Source organism: Polypterus senegalus, chromosome 9, assembly GCF_016835505.1.
Source record: "Polypterus senegalus isolate Bchr_013 chromosome 9, ASM1683550v1, whole genome shotgun sequence".
NCBI lineage: Eukaryota > Metazoa > Chordata > Cladistia > Polypteriformes > Polypteridae > Polypterus > Polypterus senegalus.
The window spans coordinates 84,965,610-84,988,506 of NC_053162.1; the positions used below are offsets into that span (position 1 = coordinate 84,965,610).

Consider the following 22,897-nt stretch of genomic DNA (forward strand, 5'->3'; position numbering starts at 1 on the left):
TCCAGTCGTATGCTCAAAATGTGCAAAAAACATGCCCTTTTTGCTAAAATATTAAGTTATGAGAAAGGCATTGTTCATCGTAAATAGGAAAATTCGCATTCCCATAATTCTGTGCTTTTGAATTGAAAGCAGGACTCATGACCAAAGAATGAGGGGGAGAGGTGGGTCTTCAATTCTTTTCTCCATTTTTGTCAGTTTATCACTCTGTATCAGCACTTAATGCATTTGATGATTGTATGCATTTTCCCTGTTTGTTGTCACTGCATTTCATATTTAGTGCTTGACGCTGGGGACATTTGATGATCACATGTATTACGCCACCTTTGTTGTTCCCATATTCTGAATTCTGCAAATGGTGCTGTGCTGCTTCTACTTACTTTTCTTCTTCTAGTGTTTTTTTTGTCATGTCAGCAGCCTCTGCAACCTGCATAATGCTCAGCAGATGTCTCTGGTGTTCTCTTTCTTTCTGCCATGTCACTTCATTTGCCAATCATTTTGCTGTAGTAAACCCACAGGTCAGTTTTCAAGGTTGCCATCTCAAATAACTGGCATTACCAGTACATATCGGGTCATAAGCTTACAATCAAGACCAAGATCAGGGTTCTAGCGCCAGTAGTCCACGAGTAATTGCAAGACAGACGTACAGACCTTAGCATTTTATATAAATAACAGCAGCATTACACATTAAGGTATTTCTCTATGTATGGTTTTAAAACAATAAAAGTTTGTTTTAGTTTTACTTTTTAAATGAACAAAGAATTCCATGGAGTTTTTTAGGTAATGAAAAGGAATCCAACTGAGTTGGACTTGGACTGTAAACTCAATGTTACGCTTTCATGAGATTCCTTCTACTTTATAAGTCCATCTTTTAGACCTGACTGGTGACCTAAAGGTTGATCTGCCATGATTGTGTGAAAGGCTCTCTTCATCATTTTGATGCATTAATATTATGTCAGCAGCCATTCTGTTCCTTAGCCTACTGCTGTTAGGGGTCACAGCTATGGAGCCCTGAAAGGGTGAGGCAAGTGTACAAACAGATTGACAGTTATGTTGGCATTAGAGATAATATAGTGCCTCCTTTAAGTGTTCAGATCTGAAGATCACTTATCATTATATTGACTCTTAAGAGGAACTATTTGAGGCCATGGCACCACAATGATCGTTATAATGGTCTTTTCTGTTTTCTTTTTTCTTCAACTGCATCCATGCGTCTTAGCAGCACCTTTGCAATGTGCCAATTCATACTACTGTATGGCTAATAAAAGTTCTGAAACAGTAAGCTTGTGATCATCACCATATACTGTATTGTCATTTTATTACCATTGACCTGTAGTACTTGAACAGTTTATTAAATTCAGTCTCAGAAAGATGTTGGAGAGTCAGCTGTTAATTTCTTCAGCATCTGCACTCAGCACTCGTGTCCACTCCAAGTGTCACATAGCTGTGAATATTCAGGCATTGGGGCGCTCATCTGGTAAGCTGTTGGCCCGGGTTAAGCTGTACCACAAAGCAGATAAAAGTCCAAGACAAGAAAGAGTTGCCATACTGGAAAGGAAAGAGCAGCTCTGCATGAGCCCAGAATGAGACACAGGGAGAAACAGCCGCGTTCACAAGTGAGAACAAACTCGCGCCCGCTAACGCAGGAATCTTTGTTTCAGATCCCGATGGCATTCTCTTCAGTAATGTCCTCTGTTATGGGAACGAGCTGACCCTTTTACTCTTCGACCTTCTGCTGTTCTGTGTCATTGACCTGGGAACTCAAAATTTCGTGCTGGCCGCAATCATTACGTTTCTTGTTCAGCAGGTAAGTGCAATCAGCCTGTTAAGTTATATACAGTATGTCATGTGAACAGTAAATGCAGCACAGTAAAAATCCAGCAATGTCTACACTTTACCTTGTCCAGATTTGCTTCCAACAAATTGATTTAACAGGATTTGATCTTTCATAAAAGGAAGAAACACATTCAGCTCTGACCTATAGCAAGGCTCCATACAATATGAATCCTTGTTAATCTGTCCTGTTTGGCGAGAAGTTTGGATCCACCATCTGTTGTGAAGAATGCTTTAACAAATACGCATTCTTCACCGTTTTGATAGTATTGATATTTCATGCTATTAGAAGAGCACAGAAATGTCCAAATGAAAGCCACGCTTAAATATCCACAAACAGTTCAAACTGCTTAACAAAGCACATTTTTCGTAGGCCATCATTTAAGAGAGAGGAAAGGTTAGGAGCCCTGATATGGCACATTGCGGCACCCACCACATTAATGTGGTGCTGAGGTGACACCTGTAAACAGTGTGAGGTTTTTATGGTGGCTGGAGTGCCAATCCTATCATTAGCTCCAAAATGTTCTCTTGCAAGTTGGAGGACCTGCTTGCAGGGCTGGATGCAGATTAACATCATACCCTGGATGGAGCATTTGCAGGTTAAGGGCCCAACAGTGTGGAATCACTTCTGGCACAGATTCGAACCGGCAACCTGCCAATTGCCGACACGTATCCTTAGCCTCAGGGCCACCGCTGCGCCTGATCATTTAAGGAGGCTTTGCCAATGGATTTTATCTGAGGAACTTTATTTGTGCATTTCTCTTTGCAGGTCATCGAAGTTCTCCGGTATTACCTCGGCAGGAGGAACCTTTCAGCCAAAACCCTTGTGGATAATTGCTTTTTGATCTAAAGGGTACTTGTGCTCTGGAATGAAAACCTGAAATCAGAAAAACTGCAAAGCAGTATTCTTCATGTTTAAATCCCTGGTTCATGATTACTATTAATTTTTTTCATTTTGTATTATTTATATTTGTATTTGTATAAAGTGTTTTCTTATAACTTAATGACGTTTTTTAAAATAAAAACAATTTGAATTTTACACCTTTCAAATAATTTTTATTTTGATTTGGAATAAATCCAATATTACATTATATTTCCATTTCATACTGTATATAGACCCTTTATCCATTTATTTTAATAAAACAATTTCTTTAACTATCATTTACATATAGTAATAAAAAAAAACAAAATAATAAATATTTTATCATCTATACGTGTTGCACAAAACGTCCCTGTTTTTCCAGGTACCATTCATGTTACAAACAAATCAAAACTGAAGAGCAGCACACTGCAGGTACACGAGATTCTTCAGACAATTCACTAACGCAGGCCCCAGTTTCTCTTTTTTTTTTCCCCCAATCTGAAATTTGCATCTGATCATAAACCCAAATATTTCACTTTGCACCTTGTGGCCTGTTTGGGCGTCACTGATGGACACAGACAACGTCACTTCACTGCAGTCGTGACATAAGTATAAGGCAACTGTGTCGGGTTATATAGGGACATTCTGCAGGACTCGTCTGTGCCGGTTATATTTCTAAAGGGCTCATACAAAAAAAAAGATTATATGTTAAGAAAAAAAACCAAACATGAATGGTTTATAGCAATTATTACACAAACAACAGAAAGTGCAGAATAGGTAGAAATTAATAAAAGAAAACCTTTGTATGACATAAAATGACAGGATGTGACTTATTGATACAAAAACATTGGAATCCAACACCTATCTTCTGATCTGTGCATATTCTTCTTCACTTGCATCGTCGTCGTCATCATCATCCTCTTCAGATTCGTACATGTTCATTGTTTGCTGTCTGCTTTGTAAAGTATTTAAATTGCTCTGCGTAAAAATAACAAAACATGATGGAGGTAAAAAACAAGGCATTGTCTCGGCATACTGTATAAGATGCAGGACACCATAGTTGCTGTATGACTTGTCCAAACGCTCTCACATAAAACATGTTGTTGTTCAGTTTCTACATATGCTTATGTGTTATAGGAAAATAAAAGCACAAAAAGGTAGCTAAAAGAATGTAATTTACCAAAATCCTGAGAAAATGAACACACACAAAGGAAACAAGAAGGAGGCATGTACCAGAATGGCTACTCAGTGCTTGCCAGTCCTGCGTCACTCCCTTTCTGTGCTCAGACATGACACAAGGGCGACAAAACAGCCAGCAAGGTCCTTTTCATTGGATGTCACCAAAAGAATCTTGAGATGATGATTATTATAGTGATGATGATGATGATGATGAAGTTCTCCAGGTTGTTATTTTAAGTTACACCGATAAGTAAACGCTTCATCTACACATCATATTAAATATTTGAATTGTATAACTTGCTTGATTCCTACAGCAGCCTTCATTTGTATCACTTAATCTTTGCAGTAAAAATGGACATGCTTACTACCTTCTTAATTTTAAAGAGTTTCAGCCATGCCTCTTTCTAATTCGCATTTGCTCAAGTTGAAAAGCGTAAACTCATGGTGGACAGAAGGGAATGATGAAGTAAGACTAGCTGTGGCAGATCTTCAGATGATTTGAGGAGCCATTGTGTGTCCTTGTGGTAACATGGTGGCAACACATCACACAGACATGGGGGACATGTGGAGACTCCATCTAGACAGTGACAGTCCTGGGATCTGAACCAAGGAGCTGCACAATGTCACGTCGTCCATTGTATTAGAATGAAATTATGGTATACTGAATTACAAAGTAATTTTACTCTACGTACATTTCTTCCCCCAACATAAAGAGATGAATACTGTGATTAAAAACAATACTACAGCAAAGCCTTGGCAAAGACGGACCTTCAGCTATTCAGCACCCCCATCTCTGTTCAGCATGGCTTATTACGACTAACACCCTCCAAATCTGCACAAAAAGTCCACCTCAGTGACAGGTTGGACTGTCCTCACGAGACAATGGGACTGTAGAAGAACGGACAGAGCAGGGTCTTTTTTCTTAGGAGACTGTGTTCCTTTAATGTGAGTAGGGACAGCTTCTATAACTCTCTGATGGCCAGTGTGATCTTCTACTCTGTGGTGTGCTGTGCTGGTAACATCACTTCAAGAGAGGCCCACAGAATAAACAGGCTAATTAAAGGAACACTTTGAAAACACATCAGATCTCAATGGGGGAAAAAAATCTTGCTGGATATCTGTACTGATATGGACTGGTATGGTAATGTGTTAGGAACGAAAGGATACCACATCGTTTGATGGAAATGAGAATTATCAACCTACAGAGGGCTGAATTCAAAGACACCCTGAAAATTAAAGTAAAAAAATGATACGGCAGGCCAGCCCATTGTGCCAAAATTCCATTGCAGCAACTCAAAATCATACTCAGTAGTTTGTATGGCCCCCATGTGCTTGTAGACATGCCTGATTTGATGACGGATGGTGTCCTGGGGATCTCCTCCCAGATCTGGACCAGGACATCACTGAGCTCCTGGACAGTCTGAGGTGCACCCTGGCGGCGTGGGATGGACTGAAACATAATGTCCCAGAGGTGTTCTATTGCATTTAGGTCAGGCGAGCATGGGAACCAGTCAATGGTATCAATTCCTTCATCCTCCAGGAACTGCCTGCATGCTCTCACCACGAGGCCAAGTATTGTTGTGCACCAGGAGGAACCCAGGACCCACTGTACCAGCATAGGGTCTGACAATGGGTCCAAGAATTTCTTCCTGATACCTAATGGCACTCAAGGTGCCATTGTCTAGCCTGTAGAGGCCTGTGGTCCCTCCATGGATATAACTCCCCAGACTATCACTGACCCACCACCAACCCGGTCATGCTGAACGATGTTACAGGAAGCATAACATTCTCCATGGCTTCTCCAGACCCTTTCACGTCTGTCACATGTGCTCAGGGTGAACCTGCTCTCATCTGTGAAAAGCACAGGGCACCAGTGGTGGACCTGCCAATTCTGGCATTCTATGGCAAATGGCAATCAAGCTCCACGGTGCCGGGTAGTGAGCACAAGGCCCCCTAGAGGATGTCGGACCCTCAGGCCACCCTCACGAAGACTGTTTCTGATTGTTTGGTCAGAGACAGTCACACCAGTGGCCTGCTGGAGGTCATTTTGTCCTGTTCTGCCTTGCCCAAAGTAGCAGATATTGGTCCTGCTGATGGATTAAGGACATTATATGGCCATGTCCAGCTCTCCTAGAGTAACTGCCTGCTTCCTGGAATCTCCTCCATGCCCTTGAGACTGTGCTGGGAGACACAACAAACCTTCTGGCAATGACACGTATTGATGTGCCATTATGGAGAAGCTGGACTACCTGTGCAACCTCTGTAGGGTCCAGGTATCGCCTCATACTACCAGTAGTGACACTGATTGTAGCCAAATGCAAAACTAGTGATAAAACAGTCAGAAAAGATGAGGAGGGAAAAATGTCAGTGGCCTCCACCTGTTAAACCATTCCTGTTTTGGGGGTCATCTCATTGTTGCCCCTCTAGTGCATCTGTTGTTAATTTCATTAACACCACAGCAGCTGAAACTGATTAACAACCCCCTCTGCTACTTAACTGACCAGATTAATATCCCATAAGTTTCATTGACTTTATGCTATACTCTGATTAAAAAGTGTTCCTTTAATTCTTTTGAGCAGTACAGAAAAGCCATGCAAAATGACACCTTTTATTAGCTAACTAAAAAGTTAGCCAATAAAAGATGTCATTTTGCTTGGCTTTTCTCTACAGTCATAATGGCTAACACGGTACAACACCCTAGTACTACTTTGAGTATAATTTATTTAGCGATCTGTGATCTTCTGTAAAACACTCAAAATGTAATAAATACATACATACATACATACATACATACACAGTTAGGTCCACAAATATTTGGACAGAGACAACTTTTTTCTAATTTTTGTTCTGTACATTACCACAATGAACTTTAAATTAAACAACTCAGATGCAGTTGAAGTGCAGACTTTCAGCTCTAATTCAGTGGATTGAACAAAAACATTGCATAAAAATGTGAGACAACTAAAGCATTTTTTTAACACAATCCCTTCATTTCAGGGGCTCAAAAGTAATTGGACAATTGACTCGAAGGCTATTTCATGGGCAGGTGTGGGTAAGTCCGTCGATATGTCCTTATCAATTAAGCAGATAAAAGGCCTGGAGTTGATTTGAGGTGTGGTGCTTGTGTGTGGAAGATTTTGCTGTGAACAGACAACATGCGGTCAAAGGAGCTCTCCATGCAGGTGAAAGAAGCCATCCTTAAGCTGCAAAAACAGAAAAAACCCATCTGAGAAATTGCTACAATATTACGAGTGGCAAAATCTATAGTTTGGTACATCCTGAGAAAGAAAGCAAGCACTGGTGAACTCAGCAACGCAAAAAGACCTGGACGTTCACGGAAGACAACAGTACTGGGTGATCGCAGAATCATTTCCATGGTGAAGAGAAACCCCTTCACAACAGACTTTCCAGGGGTAGGCGTATCGATATCCAAGTCTACCATAAAGAGAAGACTGCATGAAAGTAAATACAGAGGGTGCACTGCAAGGTGCAAGCCACAAATAAGCCTCAAGAATAGAAAGGCTAGATTGGACTTTGCTAAAGAACATCTAAAAAAGCCAGCACAGTTCTGGAAAAACATTCTTTGGACAGATGAAACCAAGATCAACCTCTACCAGAATGATGGCAAGAAAAAGTATGGAGGCGTGGAACAGCTCATTATCCAAAGCATACCACATCATCTGTAAAACACGGTGGAGGCAGTGTGATGGCTTGGGCGTGCATGGCTGCCAGTGGCACTGGGACACTAGTGTTTATTGATGATGTGACACAGGACAGAAGCAGCCGAATGAATTCTGAGGTGTTCAGAGACATACTGTCTGCTCAAATCCAGCTAAATGCAGTCAAATTGATTGGGCGGCATTTCATGATACAGATGGACAATGACCCAAAACATACTGCCAAAGCAACCCAGGAGTTTATTAAAGCAAAGAAGTGGAAAATTCTTGAATGGCCAAGTCAGTCACCTGATCTTAACCCAACTGAGCATGCATTTCACTTGTTGAAGACTAAACTTCAGACAGAAAGGCCCACAAACAAACAGCAACTGAAAGCCACTGCAGTAAAGGCCTGGCAGAGCATTAAAAGGAGGAAACCCAGCATCTGGTGATGTCCATGAGTTCAAGACTTCAGGCTGTCATTGCCAGCAAAGGGTTTTCAACCATGTATTAGAAATGAACATTTTATTTCCAGTTATTTAATTTGTCCAATTACTTTTGAGCCCCTGAAATAAAGGAATTGTATTAAACAAATGTTTTAGTTGCCTTTTTGTTCAACCCAATGAATTAAAGCTGAAAGTCTGCACTTCAACTGCATCTGAGTTGTTTCATTTAAAATTCATTGTGGTAATGTACAGAACCAAAATTTAAAAAAAGTTGTCTCTGTCCAAATATTTATGGACCTATCTGTACATACATACATACAATTCTATCTATCGTTGCAGTGGCAATCGAAGACCACCTTCTGCTATAGTCTCGTGGTCTGCCTTGCACTTTCACTCTACACCTGATGTTTAATGTTGATTATTGAGTCTGTAAAGAAGAGTACATGTGAGAATAAACAGACCCTGACCTTGGCATATTTACAGTATATTTCCAATCCCTAAGTTTTGTGAAAAGGAGTAAGTTTGACCCCTCTTATTCCATTAGGGGGTAAATCCCTGGGGTCAGTTCATGTGGCCTGCACAACTTCAAGTCCTTCTGATCATTTTTTTGTTCAAAAGACACCTATTGATTTACTCTTTATCAAAAGGGTGTCATTTTCTGCATAAAATGTAGACCAAAACATGCCTAAAGAAGTCTAGAGGACTAAAAACAACGAGAAACCCCAAAAATCTCGATATTTTGCACAACTAGACATCAAGACGAGTTGAATGATATATCATATGTGGAAGTTTTCTCATAACGGTGAGACTGAAGTGATTTCAAAGCGTTCATAAGTAATTGCTATGAACACGGTAAAATACAGTTTTAGAAGATAAAGAGGCACACAGTGAGTGTCGCCAATGGCTTTCCCTGGTAGTCTTGCTGCAGTCTCCTTGCTGCTTTGCCCCCTGCATGTCGCTCAGCTCTGCCCGCAGGCTGTGTTAATGGCTGTTGCAACCTTCTAACCACACTTATGCTGCACGGTTAGTTCCAATAATGCCATATGCCTACTGTTGTCTTTTTATTTCAGATATAAGTCATGTGGCTTATCTTATCATGACGGTATTCATGCTAGTTATGCTAACGTCTGGGTGCTCCCTTTTTATATGCATTATGTATAACCCGCCCTTTTTGCTATTATGGTCAAGTGGTTTCTTTGCACCCCTGTCTGTGTCTGAGCGTCTGTAGCACATTCTTAACTCCACAGCTCCATATTTGTAGCTTTCTGTTGCAGGCTGGTGGACTCTTAACACACATGCCTACAAAAATAAATCAACTTGACTTGCCTTCCCTGTACAACAGAGCCCATCTGCTTTAGACAGACCCCCTGCTGGCGGGATGAACTCCTTCGGTTTGAAAAGGCCCCAGAAACCTTTGTAGTTCTTTTTTACACTCCTTTAACTGGCAGCCCTGCTCTGTTCTACTTGTATAACCTCACAGTAGAACTAGAATCTCAGTACTCAAATGTGGCACTTGGTGCCACGGCCCACCTGCCAAGTTGTTTTGCCTGCCTAAGGTAAAGTCATCTGTGATGGAGGATCACAGGAATCATCAGGTAGAGGGGTTCTTTCACCAGATTGGCTGGCCCAGCAGTGACTCAGCTGTGGAATGGCCAATAGGGGGAGGAAGCTTGATGGCTAAGGTCTCCAGGACTCTAAGCAAATCCAAATCGTATTGTGATATGTGATATCATCTACTGTTGAATTCTGCTCTGTACTTGTAATATTTATATGGAGCTATTATATTGCATTGAGGATTACTTGTGTTCTGTTCTGTGTACAGGGGGTCCTTGGGTTACAATGTCACGACATACGACATTTCGAGTTTACAACGCTCACTCCCATAAAATCTTAAAAAAATTGAGATGCGAGTGTTTCAGCTTATGCATTAGCGTCATACTTATAGACTACGTGGGCGAACTCATTTGGTTGCACACAGAGAAAATGTTCCGTTTGTGTTGCTTTGTTTGGCGACTTTTTCGCCTGGCTCCTAAACGAAAGTCTTCAGATGGTAGTGCTTTGAAGAAAACGAAATCCATCACGATGGAAGTGAAATTAGTCATTGTAAAGAGATCAGAAGGAATAAAAGGAATTTTTTTTTTACACTATTTTTTTCTGTTACTACAGTACAGTATATTTATGTCCTTTTCCTTTTTCTGTGGCTTATTTGTGATTATGATTTTGCAAATGTGTTAGGATAAATGACTTAGGCTAGAATGTGTTTCGACTTACACCAAAATTCGGGTTACATCACTGTTGTAGGAACAGAACAGTGTCGTAACCCAAGGACCCCCTGTATTGTATTCTATTGACCCCCTTCTTTTTGACACCCACTGCACGCCCAACCTACCTGGAAAGGGGTCTCTCTTTGAACTGCCTTTCCCAAGGCTTCTTCCTTTTTTCCCTACAAGGGTTTTTTTGGGAGTTTTTCCTTGTCTTCTTAGAGAGTCAAAGCTGGAGGGCTGTCAAGAGGCAGGGCCTGTTAAAGCCCATTGTGGCACTTCTTGTGTGATTTTGGGCTATACAAAAATAAATTGTATTGTAAATGAAAATGTCCTTCATGTAGGCCTTTAAGGTTTTCTTCTACTCCTGTTGTCATTTTGAATGTAAAGATGACAACTCATTTTGCCTGCGCCATTAATACCAGAATGGAAAATCCACTGCTCAGTTCTTTAATCAGTGGTGTAAACGTGTACAGCAGATTCAGGAAATATTCTGACCCCTTCACTTTCTGCATGCTTTATTGTGTTGAGGATTTAATCTCAAATGGATAAATTGGCCATTTATGCCCATCAGTCTACACTCAGTAATCCATATTTATAAATACATTTTTATTAATAAAGCATATTTTCAGAAAGATTTGAAAATGTATTAAACTCAAAACCTGAAATCTCTCGTTTTTATAAGTATTCAGACCCTTTTGCTATGGCACTCCGAATTGTGGTCAGGTGCATCCCATTTGCTTGAATTGCTCTTCAGATGTTTCTAGAACTTGACTGGAGTCCACAAGTGGCAAACTGAACTGACTAGACATCATTAAGAAAGGCACATGCCTGTGTATATCAAGGCCCACAATTCACGCTGTATTTCAGGACAAAAACCAAGCCAAGAAGTCCAAGGAACTCTCCATAGAGTTCCACAATCAAACTGTGGTAAGGCACAGATCAGGGCATGAACAACAAAACCATTTCTGAAGCTTTGAGCATTCTCAGGAGCACAGTGGCTTCAATAATTAAGAAATTAAAGAGGTTTGGAACTAACAGGACTCTTCTTAGAGTTTCCTTTATGGTGAAACTAAGTAACTCAAACACAGCTTCAGCTGTCTTTTACTGAGATGGGAGAACCTCTCCAAAGGGTGACCATCACAGCGGTACTCCATGAAGCAGGCATTTATGGTACAATGGCTAGAGCAAAGCCATTCAGGAGAAATAAAAGATTCTCTGGTCAACTGAACTTTTACCCAAGGTAGGTAGAACTGTGCTCATCAACTGCCTAACACCATCCCTTTGAAGAGGCACGATGGTGGCAGCATCATGTTATGGGGTTCTTCTCAACGGTAGGGACACACAGACTGGTCAGACATGAAGGAAGGGAGAATGTAGTCAAATACAGGGAAGTCCTTGAAGTAATCTCGCACCAGACTACCATGACAGTTCACTTTTCAAGATGACAATGACTCGAAGCATACAGCCAAGACAGCTGCTGGAGTGACTTTGGGACAAGTGTCTGGCCATCTTTATGTAGCCCAGCCAGGGCCCAGACATAAACCACACAGAACATCTGTGGAGAGAGCGCATGATGGCAGTTTACAGATGCCTCCCGTCCAATCTAATGAGAGGATCTGCCAGGCAGAATGGGGTAAACTGCCCAAATGAAGGCATGGAAAGTTTGTAGAAACTAACACATGGAGACACAAAGCTGCACTTGCTGCCAGAAAGGGGTTTCTCCAAAGTACTGAATTAAAAGCCTGAATACTTTCATGAATGAGAGATTTTAGCTTCCGATTTGTAGTAAATTTGCAAACCTTCTTGAAAACATGTTATTGCTTTCTCATTATGGGTTACAGAGTGTAGCTTGATGAGCAAAATGGCAAATTTACCTATTTAAAATTAAATCTACAACACAATAAAGCGTGCAGAAAGTGAAGGGTCTGTAAACTTTGAATGCACTGTATGTCTTTCCACTTCAGCAGCTTATTATGGTAATGTTTTTTACATTTTGGGTGTCTTGTTAAGTCCCAGCGGGTATTCAAATTACTTTGAAGCTGTTTAAGGCCTCGCTTGTGTTTGGGCCTTTTCACTGGACGGAGTGGCCCTTCCCAGTTTGCCTGACGTCTCAGTTTGGTCTCATGTCACTACACACTGCTGCTCTAAAACACATGTCAACCAAGTCTTACCGTTCTTTAGTGCGGCTCTGTCCTTCCAGAAATTCAAAGAATTCTGTCACTTTGACAACTAATTATTATGATGAAATAAAGTTAAGAAAAAAGAAATCAAATTAGTTTCCCATGAGCCACATCATTTCAATCTCTTTACAAAGTATTCCAATAAATTCAAGTGCTCCAATATCTGCTAACTTTCACGCTTCTCTAAGTCTCCAGTGTCCCCCCATTGTGCCTCCTCTTTCCACCGCTCTGACAAATTCTCATGCAGTGCTCCAAACACTCACCCACTCACACGCACAGCTTGGCTCCTATGCAGTATCAAAAATGAGAATGAGAAAAGAAAAAAAAAATAATCTGCAAAAAATCTACCCATGGTCCTGTAGTGGCAAGCAAAACCACACAATACAAAAGAAAGAAAATGTGAGAGAAGCCTCAGTCGGCACATCTCATGGACACCAGCGGCTACTCCAGCATCACCAAAGCAAAGTGTGAAACATTCACAAACAGTAAATGTGCAATCAGCTCTACCAAGCATTAAGAGGGGTGGGAGATAAACAATGGCCACCACGATGGGGGTACCAGACTCCGGTTCTTGGTGGGGGCCACAGTGACTTCAGATTTTCATGTCCACCTAAATGGTGCTGCTTCCTTAACTGAATTGCTTTTTTAAGATCACGAACAATTCATTATTTCTTTATCTTTTTGATTTAATTCATCAGCCAAACACTTGAGATGACCAGAAATGTTTGAGAAATACTGATCTGCTCTGGTTCATAAAACATCTTAACGGTGCTCTCAAGAAAGAATCTTAACCAACCCATACCATGTTGCAAGCCTGCTTAATCCTGATCCACTTTTGCAAAAGTCTGTGACGGCAGAATGTGAGCACAAACTAGCCATAGAATTAAATAATGGATCTGTTTTACGTTCGAAGATATCAGAACTTGAAAAATTGGTTGGATCAGTGAGAGCCCTGACTTAGCTGCTCAGCTGCTGGCTTTCATTGTGCCTCAATACTGTTGGTGAGACACTGAAGGGCTTTGAATCTTGACAAGCAAGTCAATTCAAATAAAGTTAAGAGACGTCTGTCCCATTAGCAATCGAAACTGACCACCAATGAAATGAATGAAAACCTGCAGCCGCTGCAGCCCTCCAGGATCCACACTGGAGCCCTCTAATCCAGGCATCTGTTCCACCATTCTTAATGATCCTTGTAAAAAGGGAATAACTGTAGACCTGATAAAAGAGACGAGAGCAGGAGACGGAGAAGAAAAGTGAGCCTGTAGGTGGTCTGTAATGATGAGGGTCCAGGGATGTTAGAATGAATTCATTCAACTTAAGTAGCTCGGAGTGGACGCACCAGTGAAGCTGTTAACTTGCTAGGCAGTTTTCTTTAACGTATTTAAAAGTTTTACAGTCAAAACAACTTGGGTTTGTCAGGTATGTTCATAGCTTTAAACCAAAAGCAGGGATTTCTTTTTGTAATTGTTGCCTTAATTATGACGCAGCTACTATAGATATTTGAAATGCATTTATATAAAATCAAATATAGGAAGAGGAATTCTGAACTGGGATTTGTTTTTCCTGTCCAAGACGCTTTACCACGTGTATGGAGTGAGTTCAGTCACTTGGTGGCACCAGAGTCTCAGTTTACGAGGAGTCCAAACCAACAAACACACTGGAAAGAAAGAAAACAGCAGAATAGTAGTGTGTGATGTGCAGATTACCAGACAAGCCTGCTGATGCTGCTTACGTCTGTGTGCGATCACACAGAACCGGCCAGCAGACGAGTCCAAGGTCTGCGTGAAACTAGTTGACTTCAACAGATAAATGCAAATGTAAAAGGGGTCTTCTATTATTTTCTGGTTGAAGGTACATCAGTGATTTCTAAACTCGGTCCTGGGAACTCCCTGTTGCTGCAGGTTTTTGTTCCAACCACAATTACAATAAGTGATAATAATGGAGGCTGTTTAGTTAGCTGGTCTTATTCTTCTTTTCTCTTATTCTATATTCATAAAAGCACAGCAGTACGTTTTTTACATTTATAACACATTAAGAAATATTTCTATTTTTGCCTATAGCCTTAATTACTTAACTTTCTTTTGTTGTTTTCCTATTGTTTTGCCCTATTCCTGAGTAGTTTGCTCCTTTCATTGTATCCTAAGAAACCAAGCAGAGCAGACACCCAGGTGAACAACTCTGAACGGTGAAAGGCTGCGACTGGTCAGACTCACTGATTAGTCAATAATGGATTACAAATAATCAAAACACATGAAAAAGCAAATTGAAAATATTGTTAAAAAATAAAAAAAACTACATTATTCCCATCTAACTGCTTAGTACATTTTAATAAAAATGTACCCAACGTAGCTTTGAAATTTCTACAATGACCCCAAAATACAGAACCTGGGAAATAACAGCCCCCTTTTAGTGAACCCCAAGTTGAATTAAAAATCAAAGTTGGTTGCAACAAAAACCAGCAGCTACAGTGGGCTGGGTTTGGGAACTACTGACTTAGATTTGTCTTTGTCTCATTTGAACTTGTTTCTAGTGCTTACCACCACTACTACTAATAATAATTCATTTTATTCTATTCTATTCTATTCTATTTTTTCTGTAGCCTTATGAGAAGCTCACTTCACATGGGCCTTTGTATGTTTCAGCAAGTCCGGGGCAGCAAAACCATCAGTCCTACGTGTGTGTCTGTGAGGTTTAATCATTACATGCAAGCAATGGGCCAAAAAATAACCAGAGTGCATTGTGAATGCGGATCAATTTCCCCCTCAAAAATCCTTGTATCTTAATCAATGGCCAGAAGACGTCTGACTAATTTTAGAAATGCCTTACAGACAAATACATCCATCCATCCATCCATTTTCCAACCCGCTGAATCCAAACACAGGGTCACGGGGGTCTGCTGGAGCCAATCCCAGCCAACACAGGGCAGGAACCAATCCCGGGCAGGGTGCCAACCCACCGCAGGACACACACACAAACACACAATTTAGAATCGCCAATCCTCCTAACCTGCATGTCTTTGGACTGTGGGAGGAAACCGGAGCGCCCGGAGGAAACCCACGCAGACACGGGGAGAACATGCAAACTCCACGCAGGGAGGAGCAGGGAAGCAAACCCGGATCTCCTAACTATGAGGCAGCAGCACTACCACTGTGCCACCGTGCCGCCCCAGACAAATACAATAACTAATAATTTGTTAAAGTCCAGAAAGTGGTATGTCAGCATGATACCAGTATAATGCTTAGAACTGAGGCCAAACAGTTCAATGTTGCTTTCATCTGACCAGAGAGTCTTGTTTCTCATAGTCTTTAAGACTGTTTTGGTAAACTGTGTTAATAATAATAATAAATTATATTTATATAGTACTTTTCTCACTACTCAAAGCGCTTTCAAAGTCACTTCAACTACTACTAATGTGAAGCATCCACATGGATGCGATGACAGCCATTTTTAGGCCAGTACCCTCAGCACACATTAGCTGTTAGGTGGTGAAGTGGTGAGAGAGAGATGGCCAATTAGAGACATGGGATAGTTAGCAGGTCAGAATGACTAGGCCACAGAGGGCAATTTGGCCTGGACATTGGGGTACACCCTGCTCTTTACAAAGGACGCCCAGGGATATTTGATGACCACAGAGAGTCAGGGCCTCAGTTTCAGATCTCATCTAAAGGATGGCACCATTTTTACAGCACAGTGTCTTATTATTGCAGAGGGGCATTGAGGTCTTCATACAGATTACAGGGTAAGCACCACCTGCTGGCCTCACCAACATCTCTTCCAGTTGCAAATCAAGGTTTTCCTAGATGGTCTTCCATCCCAATACTGGCCAGGCCCAAACATGCTTAGCTTCAGGTGGATGACCTTTACGGAGGTGGCCGCTCTGCCCTAAAGACCCATATTAGCAGACTGTTGCAGTGACAGTTGTCATTCTGCATATTTGTCCTATCTCCACACATGTTCTCTAGAGCGTAGCCAGAGTGACCATTAGGTTTTTGGTCACATCTCCTACTATGGCTCCTCTTCCCTGATTGCTCAGTTTGGCCTGGCAGCTCACCTTTAGGAAGAGGTGTGGTTGTTCCAAAACTTACTCCATTTAAGAATTATGGAAGTCGCTGTGCCCTTGGGAACCTTCAATGATGAAGAAATCTTTTTCTAGTCTTCAATTGATCTGTGCCTCAACAACAATTCTGTTTCTAAGCACTGTAGGCAATTCCTTTGACCTCATGGTCAATTGCGGGACCTTCTACAGACAGCTGTGTCCCTTTAATAATCAAGTCCAAACAATTGAATTGACCACAAGTGGACTCTGAAAGAGGCGTAGAAACATTTTAAACTGGGACGTACCTGAGACAAATTTCAAATGTCATAGCAAGGGGTCTAATACGTGTGTCAATATGAGATTTCAGTTTTTTTTTTTGGAATACAGGCAGGCAGTGTGATGTGGTGGTTAAGGCTTTCGACTTCAAACCCTGAAGTTGGGGGTTCAAATCCCACCACTGACACTATGTGACCCTGAGCAAGTCACTTCACCTGTCTAGAAAACCAAAAGAGATGTACCTCAAAAGTTGTAAGTCAATGTTGGATAAAGGTGTCAGCCAAATAAATAAATGTAATCCTTCCATCCATTATCCAACCCGCTACATCCTAACTACAGGGTTACGGGGGTCTGCTAGAGCCAATCCCAGCCAACACAGGGCGTAAGGCAGGAAATACATTTGTAAGTTATTCTAAAATTCTGTTTTTGCTGTATCATTGTAGTGTATGGAGTGTTGTTTGATGAGAGAAAAAAATGTATTTAAATGTTTTTCACATAAGGCTGCAACTTTGAAAAAGTGAAAAAAGTGTAGGAGTCTGAATGCTTTCTGAATCCGCTGTATGTGAACAATTTCCTTTAAAATGTGTCCTGACAACTACAGAATCAACTGTCTATTGAAATACATCTCACTTCTTTTGATCTGAGCCACTCTGACCAATTCAGAAGGATTTAAAGACACGAAACAAAGAAAAACAGAGGAAGCTAAGGTTATTTTTACACTTCTTTTTCACATCATTTCATCTCAGAAACAGCCAAAAAGCCTTTTAATCCCACTCATATGGCCTATAGCCATCTACCCTTTTCATCTCTGGTTTTGTTCCTTTTGTTTCCTTCCCCACTTCTTCTCATCTGTTTATCACATATTTTATTCCAGATGTGCACCTGATGAGGAATCCACCATCAAAATTTTTCAAACTTTTTTTCTTGGTCCTTAAATGCAGTCATCTGTTTCATGACTTTTTTTTCCCCATGACATGGTTACATGACCTTAACCCAGCTGCATCAGATACAATGCTGGGAGCAAACGTGCAAAGGTATGAGTGCATCACTCACCAACACTGCCCCACCATTACTGTCCAAGCCAAGTCAATTTAGGAATATCAAGAAGCCTAACATGTCTACCTTTCTGATGTGAGAGAAAGCCAGAGTACACAAGTGGAACATGCAGACTGCACATACAATGCTACTTATACAGTACAGACAGTACTATATGTTGTTTAACGGTTAAGAGGTTCCTCTCACCTATAAGGAATTAACCACGTCAGTGACCGATTTGTACAAGCAATTTAAAAAGCAACTGACCTGAAGTGTCGAGTTTGGGTTCTGCAGAGTAAGTCCTGCTGGGCCTGTTTTGTCAAGGTCTGACGTTTGATCAGTAAGACTGCCATCATCAATATGTATCCTTGACTTGTACACCTGGAAGAAGGTGGAATATATTTATCAATTAAAATTATATCACTGTTTAAAACGACTCACATCTAATTAGCATTATATTACATTTTCCATCACAATATAATAATCTATACTAATAAAAGGCAAAGCCCTCACTCACTCACTCACTCACTCACTCACTCGTCACTAATTCTCCAATTTCCCGTGTGGGTGGAAGGCTGAAATTTGGCAGGTTCATTCCTTACAGCTTCCTTACAAAAGTTGGGCAGGTTTTATATCGAAATTCTACGCGTAATGGTCAGGGAGTTTCGTGTGACATCATCATGCCTCCCACGTAATCACGCAGTACATAGAAAACCAGGAAGACCTCAAAAAAGCGCTCAAGAAAACATGCATTATATAATTGAGAAGGCAGCGAAACAATAAGAAGCGAGCGAGTGACATATACAACCATATTGATGAGTTCTGCTACTTGAAACAAAGCACGATGTAAACCTACACTTTAAATTAAGTTCATAGACAGGCTGCCGCTGGCGTTTGTAATTTAGTGCCTGCCCATATAAGGCCGTCCATCAGCGGCAATCCAATAGCAAACTGCCACGGGTAAATATTCACGGGTGAACGACTGTGCTTATGGAGAGGAAGATGAGATGGTCAGGGTGGTGTTTGGCACAAACTCAGCGAAACTGCGAGAGAAAGTTTTAAGTGCCAGGACTAAGGTAACATTAAATAAAGCTATGGACATAGCATGAGATGGCACCAGCACAGCTGGGAACCTTCGATGCAAGTACACCGAGTGGCTCACGTGAACTGACGCAGTGCACAGATAAAAAGCAACAGTTCCAAAGAGCTGAACAAAACTGAATTACACAATTGAAAAGGCAGCAAAAAATATGAAGCGTCTGATAAGCATATTCATAAATGCAGCTACTGTGGAAACAAAGCACACGGTGGAAAAAGTCAATGTCCCGCTAAAGGAAGACAGTAAAAAACCGTGCATGCAGTGTGTCAGGTCTCAGATAAAGAAGAAGACGAGCTGTTTATTGATGCAGTAAGAAACGAATCGATGAATGAAACCTGTCATCTTTACAACGATTGACAAACACGGAATGTAACTTGAACACAACACATCCTACAAATACGAACCTGATTGAAAGAAATAATGATAATCAAATCCTTGATGACAGCAACACTCAGTAACACTCACAAAACAAATACTGTATATTGACAGTCATGTTACGTTATTTTTAAAATGTTCCCTTTTCTTTTTCTACCTTTTTTAACACACTACTTCTCCGCTGCGATACGCGGTGTATATATATGTATATATATATCCCGCTCTACATACTCGAATAATGGATACTTTATTCGCCATCAATGATTGTTTTGGTAAAGCCATACTCAGTGTATTCATTAGATGAACGGTAAAAAAGTAAGAGCGAGGGGAGGATGACTCATTGAGGCATGCAGGCTGTAGTGCGCGTCAACTCTATCTGAATTGCGCGATCACATTTGAAAAAATATATCTTTTCAAGTTCTATTTAGTCCATATGTGTCAAACTCAAGGGCGGGCCACATCCGCCCGGCGTGTAATTATATCCGCCCGAGATCATTTTATATACTGTATTATTGTTATTAAAGCCCGGGTATATGAAGCGCTGGTAACACAATAAACTACAGATCCCATAATGCAGCGCATGGCTTAGAGTTATTCGCACTGAGTTTGCACGGCGCATTGGTGACTTTGAAGAACAAAAAAAGTCCGTCTACATGCGGCTTGAACCTTGTGCATGTTTGGTAGCACATATCTGTGTGAGAAGCTCTTCTCAGTGATAAAGACTAACAAAACAGCACACAGGAGTCGCCTCACTGATGAGCACCTTCAATCCATCCTGAGAATCTCCACAACACAGAACCTCACACCAAACATAAACGAACCTGTGGCCAAAAAAAGATGCCAGGCGTCCAGCTCTAAAATGACATCTGAGCAAAGACAACTGAATGATTTGATTTGTTATTGCACGTAAGAGCGGGAGTCAACCATTTTAACAAACAGCGTATTGCACTGATACGAAATAGCTGTGTGTGTATATATGTAGATATGTATGTATATGTTTATATATGTGTGTGTGTATGTATATATATATATGTATTTGTGTGTATATATGTGTGTGTATGTATGTATATGTGTGTGTATATATGTAGATATATATGTATGTATATATGTTGTGACGGACAGCCGGGTCCCATGCCCGGCCGGGACGCCTCGGATGCATACGTCCCGGGGGAGCCATCATGGACTTTGCAATACCTCCCCCGGGGCGCTTGGGGGCAGTCTCCCTGGCACTGGTTTCCTCCTCAATCTCCCCCGTGGCTCCATGGGACATGGAGTATACCACAGCAGCCCGGTTGGGAGATGGGGTGGCCGCTAGGGGGTGCTGCAGGGATCCAGCCACCACACTGGACGGTTTATCAGCCCCACCCGGAGGTGCAATTAAGACCAGCTGGTCAGGCACCTGGATCACTTCCGGGTGGGGCATAAAAGGGCCTGCCTCCCAGCAATCGAGGCCAGAGTCGGGAGGAAGAGGACGAGGTTGCCTGGGAGGAGTGGTGGAGCAGGAAAGTGTGGATCTGTGTTTGGCTTCTTTGTGTTTGTGCTTTGGACTGTGTTTGGGCTGTGTGGCACGGGGAAGGCGTGTCACACAGCTGAAGAAAAATAAATATTTGTGAGTGTGAACACGTGCCTCTGCCTATTCTATGCCGGGTCGGGCGCTATAAAGCGCCTTGTTTACACTGGCGTAGTCGGCAGGATCCCGGCCCGTCCATTTGGGTCGGAACCTGCGGTTTTTACTCTTGCTGACCCGGCATAGCGAAGCGCAACAGCGCTGGGCACGGTTCTCGGCTCAGCGGCGTCGGAGAGCGCGCTCCCGACGCAGCTACAGGCAAGCAGTCGGGCAGGACTGCACAGCACAGCGCACTGAAGCGCGCACACGCGGCAGGAGCCGCAAGCCAGCACACGCGGTACAGCGCGAAGCGCGCACACGCGGCAGGGGCCGCAAGCAGGCACACGCAAGTCAGCGGGGACTACCCAACCGAAGCCGCCGAGGAGCTGCTGCAGGCGCCTTTTGTCATGGGGAAGAAGAAAGCCGGGCGGACACAGAGGCCAACTGGCAGACGCCGCCACGCTAGTCCGCCGCACGGGTTGCAACCGGAGGTAGGTGACGAGTTGCGGGTATGTTTTTCCGCCTGCGGGTCATCCTACCTCCTGGACGCCGAGGGGCGAAGCACCCGGTGCGGGCAGGGGGACGAGTGTCCATGGCATGACGACGGAGCCAGCTCGGGGGTGAGCGAGGCGGAGCTGTGTCTTCCCCTCGGCTTGAGCCAGCGGCTGGCGGAGGAGAGCCCGGACGAGCTTCCCAGCGCGGCGCCCCTGCAAGTGGGGCAGGAGCGGCTCCGCGAAACAGGTAAACGGGGACGTGTGTCAATCACCCGCCGAGGAGGATCGGCAGGCGGGGATGACGGACGCCCTTCCCTCTCCTCCAAACTACCGAAGGGGCCTGTGGGGGATCCACAGGGTCTTCTTGGCACGCGGTCGGCGGAGGGCGACACGGAGAGCCCAAATACACCGCCGGCTGCCACTATTAATGTTTCTTGGGCTGTAGGGGAGGTGAAGTCCGTTGTCCTCGCCCTACAGTCCCTTTTACAAGTTTTTCAGGTCCTGTCGGAGGCGAAGGAGGGGCTGGAGAAGAAGCTCGGTATCCCGTGCGGGGCCCTGGCTGAATGGCTTCGTGGCGGCGGGTGGCCAGCCTCCCACCGGCAGGACAGAGCGGTGCAGGTAAGTGAAGCCGGCACCGCAGAGAAAAGGGGGCGGGACGCGCGGCAGCAGTGTTGCTTAGTACTGCCTGTCAGGCGGACCCGCCCACCACACGAGAGGCTGCTGTGATGACTGACAGCAAGGCGGACGAGCGTGCGGGGAGGCAGCAGGTGGAAACCGGCTGCCAAACAACCCCGCCCCGACCGCTAGCGCCAGTCTTGCGGCAGTCCAAAGGGACGCGGCGGTGCGGGGTCCCTCCTTTCTCATAGGGGACTCAGACCGCCAGTGCGACCAAAGAAAAGGGGAACCGGAAGAGGAAACGGAAACCCGTACATAGAGCAGTGTATGCCTGACGGCTTGGAGCGAAGGAGGGCTGCACTGCAGAGGGCGGAACCGTCACAAGCCCTCCTCGGAGGGGCGAAGGGCAGATGTTCCCTGCCTGCTTCCGCATGCAGAGGGGCCGTACTGGAGGGAGTCGGCGGTGTTATGACTGTGGCCGCGGTGGCCATGTCTGGCGGGCTTGTCCCGAGGGACATCGGGGCAACGCCCCAGACCTGTTTATTCTGTTTTACAGGCGCAGCCGCGAAACCAGGAATGCCGACTCCCCATCCTGGAGAAGACCGCCCTCGGGGGCAGGCCGATGAGCCCCACAAGCCTCATCTGAGGGAGGGGCCATGTGACGGACAGCCGGGTCCCATGCCCGGCCGGGACGCCTCGGATGCATACGTCCCGGGGGAGCCATCATGGACTTTGCAATACCTCCCCCGGGGCGCTTGGGGGCAGTCTCCCTGGCACTGGTTTCCTCCTCAATCTCCCCCGTGGCTCCATGGGACATGGAGTCCACCACAGCAGCCCGGTTGGGAGATGGGGTGGCCGCTAGGGGGTGCTGCAGGGATCCAGCCACCACACTGGACGGTTTATCAGCCCCACCCGGAGGTGCAATTAAGACCAGCTGGTCAGGC

At 43.5% G+C, this 22,897-nt stretch overlaps 2 protein-coding genes across 2 annotated transcripts in view; one reads left to right on the forward strand and one right to left on the reverse strand.

The window, feature by feature from the left end:
* Positions 1-2,808, forward strand: part of LOC120535491 (meckelin-like) — a 128,575-nt gene extending 125,767 nt beyond the window's left edge. Inside the window, exons 27-28 of the mRNA XM_039763379.1 lie at positions 1,659-1,804; positions 2,600-2,808. Of these exons, the coding sequence (XP_039619313.1) occupies positions 1,659-1,804; positions 2,600-2,680 (227 nt within the window). The 3' untranslated portion in view covers positions 2,681-2,808. The remainder of the gene's footprint in view (positions 1-1,658; positions 1,805-2,599) is intronic.
* A 155-nt stretch (positions 2,809-2,963) lies between these two features.
* The window catches only part of LOC120535492 (CBY1-interacting BAR domain-containing protein 2-like), a 36,530-nt gene continuing 16,596 nt past the window's right edge, over positions 2,964-22,897 (reverse strand). Inside the window, exons 8-9 of the mRNA XM_039763380.1 lie at positions 18,032-18,145; positions 2,964-3,670 (exon numbers count right to left, since the gene is read on the reverse strand). Of these exons, the coding sequence (XP_039619314.1) occupies positions 3,554-3,670; positions 18,032-18,145 (231 nt within the window). The 3' untranslated portion in view covers positions 2,964-3,553. The remainder of the gene's footprint in view (positions 3,671-18,031; positions 18,146-22,897) is intronic.